Source organism: Mastigoproctus giganteus, chromosome 1 (assembly GCF_048544385.1).
Source record: "Mastigoproctus giganteus isolate SK-2022 chromosome 1, ASM4854438v1, whole genome shotgun sequence".
Classification (NCBI taxonomy): domain Eukaryota; kingdom Metazoa; phylum Arthropoda; class Arachnida; order Uropygi; family Thelyphonidae; genus Mastigoproctus; species Mastigoproctus giganteus.
In genome coordinates this window covers 54,780,747-54,795,223 of record NC_143575.1, presented here as the reverse complement: position 1 = coordinate 54,795,223, position 14,477 = coordinate 54,780,747, and the positions used below count along the sequence as shown (strand labels likewise).

Genomic DNA, 14,477 nt, shown 5'->3' with positions numbered 1-14,477 from the left:
GGATGTGACTCGGCGGTACGTATACACCTCTGTATACTCCGTCGTCTTATACGCCTCAGAAATATGGGCATCTGCAACCCCCACGAATATCAAGCGTGTGTACTTCTCTGAATACTGGCTCCTTCGTTAGATCACACATAAACATCATCGTCCACCCCAGCAAAGAACAACTGCGATGGCAACCGCACTGAACTTTGCTCGACTGCCAAACCTTATAATGGAAAGACGCCTCACACTAACTGCCAAAATGGCCACTGGAATAATCTCGGAGCCAAACGTATGGGAACTGTGCAGCTGGAGAATCCCTCAACCCGGACTGAGGCCAGCTCCAACACTTATAGCCAACCATAATAGACTAGCCCTTGGCGACCACTTTCTCCCCAAGCAGATGCTTATCACAGTCCAAGCAATCGAGGACGATCTCTAAAAATTTGCCAAAGATCGCATATACCAGAGAGAGAGAGAGAGAGAGAGAGAGAGAGAGAGAGAGAGAGAGAGAGAGAGAGAGAGAGAGAGAGAGATCCTTGATAACCTAAACCCAACCAGGCAAACTGCACAGTAATGTCGCAGTATAATAAATTTAAAAAGGATGTCTGTATAATGTTGTATATAATGTCAAAAATACTGTATAATATCTTTATGAATATATTGTGAATAATTTAACTGAAACTTATTATATTGTTGGCCCTGGGGGATGAACCCGAACTTCGATGTGGGCCCCATTCTCGACGCCTTTGTCCACCAGCCAACGTGAATCCCCAGGCATTCCTGCCGTGAAGGGTACATTGTATACATCCTTTTGTACACAATAAAGATTACATATATATAATTCTATCATTGAAGAGGGATCACTAAAAACTATTAAAGGAAAGATACCACAGAGAAAATGCCGAACCTAATTACCATCACGGACAACTCAGACAGCGATTCAGGATCAACAACATCATTACAAATGATCTCCAATAACTTCCAACGTGGAATGAAGATTTCACTCACGAGGTAGGCCAAGCCATTCAACGAATCAAGCCTGGAAAAGCTGCAGCCTGAACCTAGTCGAAGGGGATACAATAAAGCGTCTGTAGGCCATTTCCCCAACCTTAAAAGATCTTTTCAATCATGTCTCAGGAAGGAACATTTTCTGGAAGCATGCAAACTTCAGACTTATTCCCAAAGTATCAGTCGATATGAATGCACTAACCGTGTATCGCCCTCCTCATCCGTGGAAAACTTCTGGTGAGCTGTAGCCTAGTGGTCAGGCGCGCGGGTGCATAAGTACACGTGCCTTGAGTGACCGAGGTTCAAGCCCATGACTGCTGAATACGGTGCTATTTCTTGTATTCTATCTTGTGAACTCCTCTGACCGCTTGGTCATCCCGGAGTATAAACAGATTTTTTTTTATTTTAATCCATCAGAGGATTCCAACTTACTACCAGGACAAGGGTTGCACTAATCAATATGAATTTATGGCAGGAAGATTTACTATAGAGGCTTTACTTCAGTGACCCCGAATAGCTGAACAATCACCAACTGAATAAGTCATCGTAACTTTTTTTCTATTTTAAAGGGATTTTTGATTCAGCCTGTGACTCAGTTTGAATCCCAATGCACTTCAGGAATCTTCAGAAACCTAAAAAGCTACTTCTCGAACAGGAGGCTTACCGTCTGTACAAAATTACAGGATTTCGCATCTGCTGATGCCTCCTCTCTGATGTGAGATATCCAGGCCCACACTCTTTCCTGAGGCCTGCTCTTACCCCTTATGGGATAGAATGTTTCTTTCTGCCGACTTTACGGGGATTTCTCTCTTCTCTAACTTTTTGCTTTGACCTTGTCCTCATGTCATCCTACTATTAGGATGTTCCTCACTAATGGTTTCCTGACCTCCTGATTGTCTTAGGGACCCATCCCTGTGGTCTCATCCTTGTCTCTTACAATTTATTATTCCCATTTCTTTTCATGGGTCCTCTCCCTCCTTACTCTGCTTGTGTCCCTTTACTCACTTGGCCCAGCTCCTTGTACAGTGAAAGGATACTGAAGTGCCCCTTCCTGGTGATGAAGCCTTCCGCTAACTAAGTGGTCAGATGAACAACACTATTTACGATACTCGCACTCTCATCTGGCTTGGCAGATTTTGCTTCTTCACAGTTGCACATCGAGGTTTTGTGGAGAACCACTGGACTGTTTACAGATACTACACGCAATGTCCACAATTAACGTTTCTACAGCAAATGATCGGTTCTTTACGCTAGTAGATAAGTTTTGAAGATGTGTTAGCTTCCCGAGGACACTTGTGGTGTGGTAAATTTCAGATAAACAACCTTTACAAAAGCAAATATTTGCCAATGTCGCAAGAACACCTGTGGAACGCGAAAAATCTTTTGAACATACATCAAGTAGGAAACTAACACTTAATGAACCAGCCCGTTTCCAGAGCAACGCTAATCATATTGAGTGTCTTCCCCTGAGAAGGACTATTTGAACATGTGATTGTTATTGAAGAAGCGCTAAGTGTTCCTTATAAAATTACCACTCAGTCTGCGTATGAGTGCAACAATTAATAAATGGGCCGTGAGTTGTTTGTGGAGGCGTATGGTTTCAATCTCGCAAAGTGTATAGCAGCATCCACGTGCGTTACACAGGACGACGGCCAAGAGTTTCAAATAAATATGTCAAAAGTATTATTAAGTTTTACAATTTTTCTGTCAACTACTTTAGTTGTTTGAATTACCTCACGGGATCCAACAGACTGACGAAGTTTTTCCTCGTATGATTGCTTCATGTGGTTAAGTTCTCGGTTGTTTTCAGCGAGTGCGGCCTTCATTTCCTCTTCCCACTTAAATCTGAGCTGTTTCATATCTGAAATGATAACACGCAAGGTAAAGTATTCCCACTTAAATCTGAGCTGCTTCAGATCTTAAATGTTAATACACAAGCATAGTATTCGTTATTTAAGAAATATTATTCAAACAGCTGAGGGTAACACTACACGTTTGAAAGTAAAACGTTACATAATTATCACTTGTGCAGCAAAGTCAGCGCAAACACACCAAGTGGAGCAGTAATCAATCCAGCAATTTCCAAGCATGGTAAGGGATGAGGGAAAAGCGTAATATACGATATTACCCCCACTTAAAATCCGAGAGGAAAAATGGGTCTAAACATAAAAAAAATATGGAAAATAAATATAATGATATATCCTTCTATATTGTGTGGTGAGAATTAAATAATAATAATTAAGGAAATAAAATTATTAATATTAGCAAATGATGCAGACTTCCTGCATCAGGCAAAAAAAAAAAAAAAAAACTCACATAACAATAATAACATGAAGCAAAATATTTATTCTGTTCCTGTAAGGTAACCATCCAATTCTCCATTTAATTCAGCCAGTCTTACTACCAAGATGAGTGGTAATCTACAGGCCAGATGATTGTGAAGATTATGATGAGAGTCTCTATGCAAATAGAATGGGCAAGTAAGCGTGAATGTCTTATTATGGGTGATTTCAATTTGCCTCTTAACTGACTGGAATAAATGGGAAGGGAACTCCACATGGGTGACAAAATTTTTAAGTCAACTGGATCTTTGTTATTTGTATCAACGTGTCAGGGAAAGTACTAGGGAAAAGAATACTCTAGACCTCATCATCACCCAAGAAACTGAGAGGAAAGTGGAGGAGAAATTGTTAAGGATAAAAAAGGCACCCGTGATGGATGGGATCTATCCAGTTATATTAAAGGAGGCAGCAAAGGAAGTAAGCAAACCCCTAGCCATAATTACGAGAGCTTCTTTGGACTCAGTGGAGGTACCCATAGACTGGAGATGTGCAAATGTAACCCCAATTCACAAAGGAGGATCAAAGGCTGACACAAGTAATTATAGACCTGTTAGTTTAACTTCTGTTTCAGGTAAATTAATGGAGGCACTGGTTAAAGAAGCACTGCAGGATCATCTAGACAAGAATTCAGTTATAGCTCAGACGCAGCATGGTTTTGTTAAGGGCAGGTCTTGCCTGACCAATTTGATAGGATACTATGATGTAGTCACAAAAGAACTGGATGCAGGGAATCACTTTGATATTAGAAAGGCTTTTGATACTGTTGCACATGGAAGACTGCTGCACAAATTGGAGCAGTTTGGCATTGGAGGCAAATTGCTGCTATGGATAAGGGGATGGTTGAGTGGCAGAAGACAGAGTGGTAATCAATGGACACTGCTCAACGTGGACTAATGTTATTAGTGGAGTTTCTCAGGGTTCAGTGTTGGGTCCGTTGTTGTTTTCGGTGTTTATGAATGATATTGATGATGGTATATCAATTTTAATGTCCAAGTTTGCAGATGATACAAAGGTTGGCAGGGTTGTTAAGGACACTACTGACGCCATGCTGCTGCAACAGGATCTGGAAAGGTTGAACAGATGGGCTGAGAGGTGGCAAATGAAGTTTAACATTGACAAATGTAAAGTACTACATATGGAAAACAGTAACCCCAGAGCAACGTATCAACATTGCGGTACTACACTGACAGTGGTGGAGAATGAAAAGGACCTGGGGGTAATTGTGCAGGCAGATATGAAGTTCTCTGAGCGGTGCAGACGAGCTGCAAGAGTAGCTCATGGTGTCGTGTCAATGATATACAGGAATTTTTCTAGCAGGGATAAGGAGGTGATTATTCCCTTGTATAAGGCAATGGTTAGGCCACATCTTGAGTACTGTATACAGGTCTGGAGGCCTCATTTCAAGAAGGATGTAGAGCTGCTGGAATGGGTACAGAGAAGGGCAACAAGATTAGTGAATGGAATAAAGGGTTGCTCTTACGAAGAAAGGCTTAAGTTTTGCAAATTACAGAGTCTGGAGACTAGGCACCGGCAAGGTGATCTGATAGAGGTGTATAAGGCTTTGAATGGTTTGAGCATGCTCAATGCCAATGGGATTCTTCATCTTGCTCAGAATAATCACCTCAGAGGGCATAAATTCAAATTGAGGAAGGACGGATGTCGGATAGATGGTCGGAAATTTGCCTTTGGCCAGCGGGTGGTTGGTTGGTGGAACCGACTTCCATCACTTGTTGTTGAAGTTGATAGCCTAAACAAATTTAAGGCTCAACTGGACAGGTATTTCGAACGAACGGAGGGGTGAAATGGGAGTGGTGTGTTTTTTTTTTTTTTTTGGCTGATGCTGAATAAGCTTGCTTTCTTGCATCACATGCCTCTACTAATGCTAATAGGCACCTGGGGTGGATGGGATCTATCCAGTTATATTAAAGGAACCGGCAAAGCAACTAAGAAAACCCTTAGCCATAATTATGAGAGCGTCCTTGGACTCAGGGGAGGTTCCCATGGACTGGAGATGTGCAAATGTATCCCCAATTCACAAAGGGGAATCGAAGGGTGACATGAGTAATTACAGACCAGTTAGTTTAACTTCTGTTCCGGGTAAAATAATGGAGTCACTGGTTAAAGATGCATTGCAGGATCATCTAGACAAGACTGCAGCAATAATTCAGACACAGCATGGGTTTGTTAAGGGAAAGTCTTGTCTGACAAATTTGATTGGATATTATGATGTGGTTACAAAGGAACTGGATGCAAAAAATAATTTTGATATCATATATTTGTATTTCAGGAAAGCTTTTGACACTGTTGCGCATGGAAGACTATTGTACAAATTGGAGCAGAATGGTATTAAGGGTAAGTTGCTACAATGGATAAAAGGATGGTTAAGTGGGAGAAGACAGAGGGTGGTAATCAATGGGTGCTGCTCTTCTTGGACTAATGTTATTAGTGGAGTACCACAGGGTTCGGTGTTAGGTCCACTGTTGTTTTGTATATTTATCAATGATATTGATGAAGGTATATCAAGCTTAATGTCAAAGTTTGCAGATGATACAAAGGTTGGCAGGGTTGTTTATGACAGTAATGGTAGTGTGCTACTGCAACAGGATCTAGATAATTTGGGCAGATGGGCTAAGAAGTGGCAACTGAAGTTTAACCTTGACAAATGCAAAGTACTGCATATGGGTAGAAGAAACCACAGAGAAATGTACCAACTGTGCGGTACTACACTTAAGGTGGTAGAAAATGAAAAAGACCTGGGAGTAATTGTGCAGTCAGATATGAAGTTTTCTGAGCAATGCAGACAGGCTGCCAGGGTAGGTCATGGGGTTTTGTCAATGATATATAGGAATTTTGCTAGCAGGGAAAAGGAGGTGATTATCCCTCTGTATGAGGCAATGGTCAGGCCACGCCTTGAGTACTGTGTACAGGTCTGGAGGCCTCATTTTAGGAAGGATGTAGATTTACTTGAGCGTGTACAGAGAAGGGCAACAAGATTGGTGAGGGGAATGAAGGGATCCTCTTACCAAGAGAGGCTTAAGTCCTGCAAATTGCAGTGGCCGGAGACTAGGCATCTGCGCGGTGATCTGATTGAGGTGTATAAGGCCTTGAATGGGTTGAGCACGCTGATTTCTGATGGGATCCTTCCACTTGTTCAGATTACGAACCTAAGGGGACATAAATTCAAATTAAGAAAAGACAGATGTAGATGATGAGCGGAAATTTGCCTTTAGCCAGCGGGTGTTTAATTGCTGGAACAAACTTCCATCTGTAGTTATGGAAGTTGATAGGTTGAATAAATTTAAGGAGGAACTGGACAGGCATTTGGAGGGAATGGTGTGATTTTTTTTTTTTTTGGCTGATGCTGCATAAGCTCATACACTTGCTTTCTTGCATCACATGCCACTACTACTACAACATTTGGATATTTGCGAAAAAAAGCAACAAGCATGCTGAATGCACTAACAAATTAATTAATTTGCGTAAAAACTTAGAATTACAAAATATAGTGGATGCACATCATCAAAGACTAATAAGCCAAGAAAAAATAAGATGGCAATCATCATTGAAGAAAATCGTTCTTTGATTTTCAAAACAATATTTGGCAAAACAAAATTTGTCTTTAAGGGGTAGTAATTCAAAATTATTCGATAACAATAACGGAAATTTTTTTCAATTAATACAAATGATTGCCAAATTTGATTCCGCTTTATCGGAACACATCCAAAGTATTTAGATTGATAAACTTCACATGCCACATTATTTAGGGCAGAAAATTCAAAATGATGTTTTATATATAATAGGAAATATTTTTTTTTTTTTTTTTTTATGAAAACCCCAATCACGAAAGGTATGAAAACCTATAGTACTTAGTACCGTGCATGGGTTGAAGGAGAAGTATGGGGAGAGGGGGGGATGCCGGAAACTTTGCTCTAGAGCAGGGGTGGGCAACTTTTTTCGTCAGCGGGCCGAATGAAATTTTCGTATCATGGTGCGGGCCGAATGAAATTTTCGCATCATGATGCGGGCCGGAATAGAGTGAACGATTTAATAAAAAAATCAGAACCTAAAAAATGTTATATTACTTGAATTACCAAATTATTAATGTATTTTTAAAAAAAATATCTGAATGTCCAATTATCATTGAAAATGCGGCATTCGGCATCAATTTTTCTTTTTTTTTTAATTGGCTCATTTTATGGGCTATAAATTATATTAAATTAAAAATTGTAATAATTAGAAAAGGCATAAAACATAAAATATCTCGCACCAATATTATTTTTTTTCAATAAGAAGTCAAGCCCAAAGGAACTTCGTTCGATCGATGCTACAATAATAATTAGGAAATAACTCTTTGACGCTGCGTAGAATCACTTGGTTACTGTTGTACTGGCCGCGATTCCCGATTGAACCGAATTAAGCCGAACGTTTATGGCGAGTGTAGTCAGGTATGGATTTTCTATATTTATGCATTTACCGAGGAGGCCGGATTCAACATCGTCGCGGGCCGGCTGTTGCCCACCCCTGCTCTAGAGACTAAACATGGGTTTCACCACTTCAGTATAAAGGACTGAAATTTTAGATTAGTTACAGAAAACTAAATATTATTCTTTGATTTTAGATTGTACACCTGACGCCAGTCATCAGGAACAATTTACAATTATTTTAAGATTTGTAATTTATAATGATAAAACACAAAAAATTGAAATTAGGGAACATTTTTTAGGTTTCTGTGAAATTGAAAATATGACTGGTAGTGGGCTAACTACATTCATTTTAGAAATTTTGTAAAAATATAACATTAATATTCAAAATAGGCGTGGGCAAGACTACGACAGCGGAGTCAATATGAGGGAAAAACAACGGTCTTCAGGAAAAAAAATTTAGATATAAACCACCGAGCCTTTTTCGTACTTGTGCTGCACATACTTTGAATTTAGTGGTGAAGATGCGGCAAAAATATCTTTTGAGACAATTGATTTTTTTGGAATTATACAGGAACTTTTTCCCGCTAGGTGGCGGAGATGAGAGCAGTGTAATATTTGTGCTCCGTCTACTTGTCTATTTTCACTTACCTATTAGTCATTCACTATATATGATTAATACTGATAGAAAGCGTGGGACTCCCTCCATCTGAATATTCCAACAGAAGAAGAAATTAAAGCTCAGGTAAAGTTTTATTAATGATTTTCTGCATGTTTATCACTTGCTATTTCATCTTCGTTCCCCTGCAAGTATCCCTCAAGGTCACACACCCTGCTGCGCTAAAGAATTAGGCACTAACGCCCAGAGCTAAAGTCAGAAAGAGCTTTCCTACAATAGCCAACCCTCCCTGGAGGAGTAAAGAATTCAGTTGACTAGTACAGACTCATACAGTTTACCCTTCAGCATGGAAAAACAACCATCGGATTCAACGGAACTGACGTGCAGCATTTGTAAGACCGCAAATAAATACACGATCAAATGTTCACGGTGCAGCATCATAATTGGAAGCTGCTGTTTTCAAGTGGATATAGTGCGTTTAAATCAGAAACGACGCAAGAAGTTTCTTTGCACAAGTTGTAGGTCCACAAATGAAAATGGTAGAACAGAACAACTGAATAAAACAACTGAAGCGCCACAATGTATCATAGACACTAGTGACTCAGAAAATGAAGACCCCTCCCCACAGCCCGCTAGCAACCACACGGTAACGGAGCGGAACGGGAAACTAAATTACTCCTTAGCTCAAATCCTTGGCTGTGACACATGCCCAGAAGAATGTGAACACAAGAAAACAAGTGACGACCCCCAGGATATTAGTAACATTTTAGACCACACTGTAGAAGCAGGCTGTATTGCATTTCAGAGAGAAGATAAAAACGAAGCGAAGCACAACCAATTAGCCCACGACACACGGAGGCAGGAAGACTTACTAGAAGAACTCCTTCTCCCCATTTTCAAAACTCTCCAGGGCATGCAAAAGGAAAATCACGAACTAAGAGAACAAAACATGAAACTAATTGCCAGTCAGAAAGTAATGGATAGGAAACTAGACATCATCCTAACACAGCTACAACATATTAACAGACGACATAATCAGACAGCTGAACACTTACGAGCTGGCCCTGCTACCTATCCTAAAGAAGCAAAGAAAGAGCATGATGCTCGTCTCAGGACTACCCTCCCAGGCGAAATAAAAACAGTATTGCACGAAGCTGATCCCCGCAAAGAACAGATACGCCCAGAAATGGTGGAAAGTACTAAAAACTTCCCGAACAGAAGTCCAGACTGCAGAACAGAAAACAGAGCAGAGACAACTGTCGCTAGCACTGCGATACCCGCAAGCCAACCCTGCATAGATAAGAATCACTTCTTCAACATAGAGCTATATGCACCGAAACAACCTACCTACGCACAGATGGTTACTCTCCCATCAAAATCTGCTGACCAAAGTTCTACTAAAAGAGAACGCCACCCGCTACTTACCAATCAACAACATGATGCAACGCGACCAAACGGCGATCCTATGCATAAAATCCCTGTTTCCTCGCCGAGGTTAACCACAGGATATCGTCCTTGCCTTGCCGAAAAGTACATCACTTCGGTTCAAACGAGAGGGAAAATATTTGTGTCGCGAATCAACCCCAATATTACTCCTGGTGTCATCAGAGAAATGTGTGTTGAGGGAATTGGTATCGATGTTGAGGTACGTCAAGTACGAACTAGACACCCTGCCTACTCCTCCTTCACTATCTCTTACCCCATTAATTGTGAAGCCCAACTACTGAACAGAAATATATGACCCAGTGGCACCCTCGTTAAAAGATACAGAGAACAATCGACAAGGCCCACTACTAGTGCAGGCAGTGAACACCCTAGTAAAACAATAGCAATCAACGAACACCTCGCCAGACTTCAAAGGGGATACAAAAGTCTCCCTTTTTCTACAAAATGTTCGCAGCATATCCAATAAACTCCACACTTTACAGAGTCTTCTAATAAATGCAGAACACTCATTTATCTGTCTGACAGAAACGTGGCTTCAAAATAATAAACAGCTGAACGCCCTGGTAGACAATTTAGGCTACAAGTGCATTGGTAGAGGGAGAGAGATCAAAAGGGGCGGAGGAGTAATGATGATATATAAAACCAACTTCCAGATTGTGAAAGAACACAGCTCTAATTCTGATAACTTTGAAGCTGTTATCGCCACATTCTCTGGTGAGAACAGCAAGGTACAGCTTTGCCTCATCTACATGCCACCAGAACATACGAGAGAGATCAGAAATGAGTTCTTTACCTGGCTGGTATCAAACTTAGACGTAAATATTGACACAATCATTTTAGGAGATCTGACTATGCCGTTACCGAGGAATAAAGATGCAAAAGCAGAGCTAGACGCCACAGTAGAAGCACTCGGAATGAAACAATTAACGACACCTGCGACAAGAGGATTACAGCTCCTGGATTTAATTTAATTTTAACGCGCAAGATGTTAACTTAATAGACAACTCCTTACAGTTTTCCTCCGACCACTCTGCGCTTTCAATGGAGGTTGCTCTTCGAAGACAGACTGCCGATCAGAACTGCGGCACACATCAGAGTAATGAATCGAAGTTGATATTTTCCACAAAATATATTAAATCCGAGGTCATCTTGCAATGCTTAGCGCGATACAACTTTCAAAGTCTACATAAGATGGCCATAGACGAGATTTCGCGGTTACTCTTGAATATCGCCCGTCTAGGAGCAGCGAAAATATTAAAGATCTCAGACAGAGCGAACTCTTGGTTCACTCCAGAAGTTAAAAGTTATGTTTAAAAAGAAGCAAAAGCTATACCGAAAGTGGAAAAGAACTGGACACCCGACTGATCGGACAACGTACAAATGCGAAAGGGCAAAGTTCATTCGACTGAAAAGACAAGCATACATTGAGGTTATTAAGGAAAAATTAAAAAAAGGAAAGAGAATAGTTAGAAAGAAAAACAACAAAAAAGAAATGACGGACCAGCTGTTTAGAGAGTGGACAGAAGTCACATTCGGAAAACCTTTGAAAGAAAAGCAGAAAAATTGTGAGGAAAACATCCGCGAGATGCAGAAAATTATTGAAAAACTGATGGATCCCACTGGCACTAACCGAACTAGAGATAGAAACATATTACGTGAAATTAATATCAGCAGGGAAAACTTAAAGGAAGCTATTAACTCGCTCCCCAATAAAGCAACGATCGGGCCGGACCAGTTCCGCTATTCATGATAAAAATATGTAGTGCTTACATAATCGACCCGCTCCACCACCTCTTCCAAAGAATACTAACTGAGGGGGTTATCCCGAAAACATGGAAGAGATATTATAAAACCAGTTCCAAAAATAAACAATCCTAAAACCAGTAAAGATTTCAGGCCCATCGCAATCGGATGCTCTCTGCAAAAAGTTTTTGAGAAAGCAATCCTCAACACCGTCAATCAGCACTGCTTTCAGGCCAGAATACTTACATTCTGTGCTTCCTCGAAGGTCGACTATTACAAATTTAATGGAGACTCTACTCCGAATACAGCTAGCTTTAAACAATAAACAACAGTTGGACATCGTTTTCCTGGATGTAGCAGCAGCCTTCGACAATGTCTCAATTCCAGCTATAACAGGAATCCTCAAGGAGTATTTCCTCATTTCAGGAAGCACTTTAAGCATTCTCACTAACACCCTTCAAGAAAGACAAATTATCGCAATAAACGGGAAACAAACAGCAACTTACTGTATCTCTAGGGGAGTACCTCAAGGGGGCGTATTCTCCGCCACCTTCTTCGCAATAGCACTAGCCCCATTTTTAGCTCAAAACTGTGAGCAATTTATTACATATGCTGACGATTTGAAATTTTTTGTAATCTCTAAAGAACAAGAAACTGCACCCCATCTATCAGAGGAAGCAAACAAGGCAATCAGGAAACTAGAAGAATATCTGCACTACATTGGCCTGAAAGTTAATGAAAAGAAAACTGCCCAAATGACCTTCACCAATAAAAAGAAGAAAAATGAAATTACGATTTTCGTGAACAATACCAGAGTCCACAAATCTCCCGCACATGTTGACCTTGGCCTTAAGTGGGATGAAGGATTAAACTTCATACCTCACTTCGAATACATTAGGAAAAAGACATACGCAGCACTCTGGAGCACTAGACAAGAACTCACCGGTCTCTGAAGCCCTCATCTCATGATTCAATACATCCTTAAATGCGTTATACCGATTCCGTTGTACGCATCGACTATCTGGTCATCGGCCCCCGAGAACAGCATCAAGGCCTTCTTAGGAGTAGAATACTGGCTCCTGAGATGGCTAAACAAGATCGCCGGGAAACCGTTTACCATCTCAAGAGCAGTCTTGTCTGCCAATCTGGACATCACACCCTGGAAGTATATCATCACAACCAGAAACATCTTAACTCTGGCAAAGCTACTAACGGAGAGAACAGATGCGCCGAAAGTGGGAAACGTGATCACTCGCCCTCGGATGACACGACCGAGAATAAACAGAGAAGAACCAAGTCTCAAGTGCCAACTGACTCAATTGGACTCTCTGGGGAGATTTTTCCCAGCAAATACTGTGAATTATTTTAATAATTTAAATATAGATGCAGAGAAACTATGTACAGACAAAATGTATAGGACACAAATATTTGGTAATGTGTAACGGCAGGTACAAATATAATAAGAAGACTAATTTAATAATTTATATAATAATATTTAGCATTTAACAACCATTCGCAATTAATCCATTAACACATATTCTGTGTTTTGTCATCTCCAAATATTGTAAATAAGTTCATGTAAATATGCTTGTAAATACTGATATAATGTAACCACACCCTCTAGCCACGTGCTGTCTATAAAATAAATAAATAAATTTTCTGTTTATACTCCGGCACGACAACCAAGTCAGTAGAGTTCTATGGGTGTCTCGTAAGAGAAATAAACAGATAATGATAATAATAATAATAATAATAATAACAACAACTTTATAATTTTTTTTCTAGTACTACTAAACGGTGGACAATATTAAAAAACAAAATTTCAAATGTTCGCTGAAACCTTTGTCAGACGCGTTGGGAAAGTCAAATTGACGCTATAAAACCTCTAGTATACAATCTACAACAAATTGCTGATGCTCATTATGTAATATATTCGGATTGTGATAATAAATTCGGTTTAAAAACAAAACATCAGTCTCAGTCATTTCAAATAAATTAGATCTTTTAAATTCGTGTGCTATACTATTATTTGGTGGTGACATTTTATCTAATGAAACTTTTGTAAGCAAATTATTACAAAATACACAATCGGATATATTAACAACACTAACGCATTTAAAAAAAAAATTAAATGGAAACGATTATAAACTTTGGAACAGATGAGCATTTTGTATGCGTACTTGAAAACGCAGCAAAATTTGCTAACTCATTAGAAATTGACATTGATTTTCCTAAAGAAAACTTCAAGAATGAAGGAAACAATGAGAAGGAAACAAAAATTATTTGATTATGAACCTGGAGGTTCATAATCAAATAATTTTAATAATTCATCTCCAAATGAATTTGTGCCAACACCAAAAGATAGCTTAAAAAAAAAAAAAAAAAAAAAAACTTTTTTGCCATTTTGGATACTACAAGAAACACAATAGATGAACGTTTTGAACAGCTCAAGATTTATAATAACAATTTTAATTTTTTGCAATGTTTTAGCAAGCTAAGTAAAATACCAAAAGATGAAAATTTAGAACATTATTCAGAATTACAGTTATCAGATGCCACCAATGTCCAAAAGATCTTTCATTTGCAAGATCTTTTGGATCTTGCAAATGAAAAACAAATTTTTCAAAATTATGTCCATGAATCAGACAGACTCCACAAGAAATTAAGTTTTATATTCAAAAATAATTTAACCACTCTACTTCCTAATATATTTATTTCATTAAGAATAATGGTAACAATTCCCGTATCAGTAGCTAGAGGTGAGCGCTCTTTTTCGAAATTAAAATTAATAAAAAATGACCTCCGTTCATCAATGCGAAGAAGAAGAAAGAAGAAGATATTTGTGATTCTTTAGATATAAAAAATATTATGACTGATTTTACTACAGCTAAAGTAAGAAAAGTTAAATTC

General features: G+C 39.3%; 1 protein-coding gene across 1 annotated transcript in view; it reads right to left on the bottom strand.

The window, feature by feature from the left end:
- The window catches only part of LOC150090807 (kinesin-like protein KIF28), a 195,201-nt gene that overhangs the window by 114,198 nt on the left and 66,526 nt on the right, over positions 1 to 14,477 (bottom strand). Inside the window, exons 11-12 of the mRNA XM_090373827.1 lie at positions 14,127 to 14,141; positions 2,745 to 2,857 (exon numbers count right to left, since the gene is read on the bottom strand). Coding sequence (XP_090229953.1) covers positions 2,745 to 2,857; positions 14,127 to 14,141 — 128 coding nt within the window. The remainder of the gene's footprint in view (positions 1 to 2,744; positions 2,858 to 14,126; positions 14,142 to 14,477) is intronic.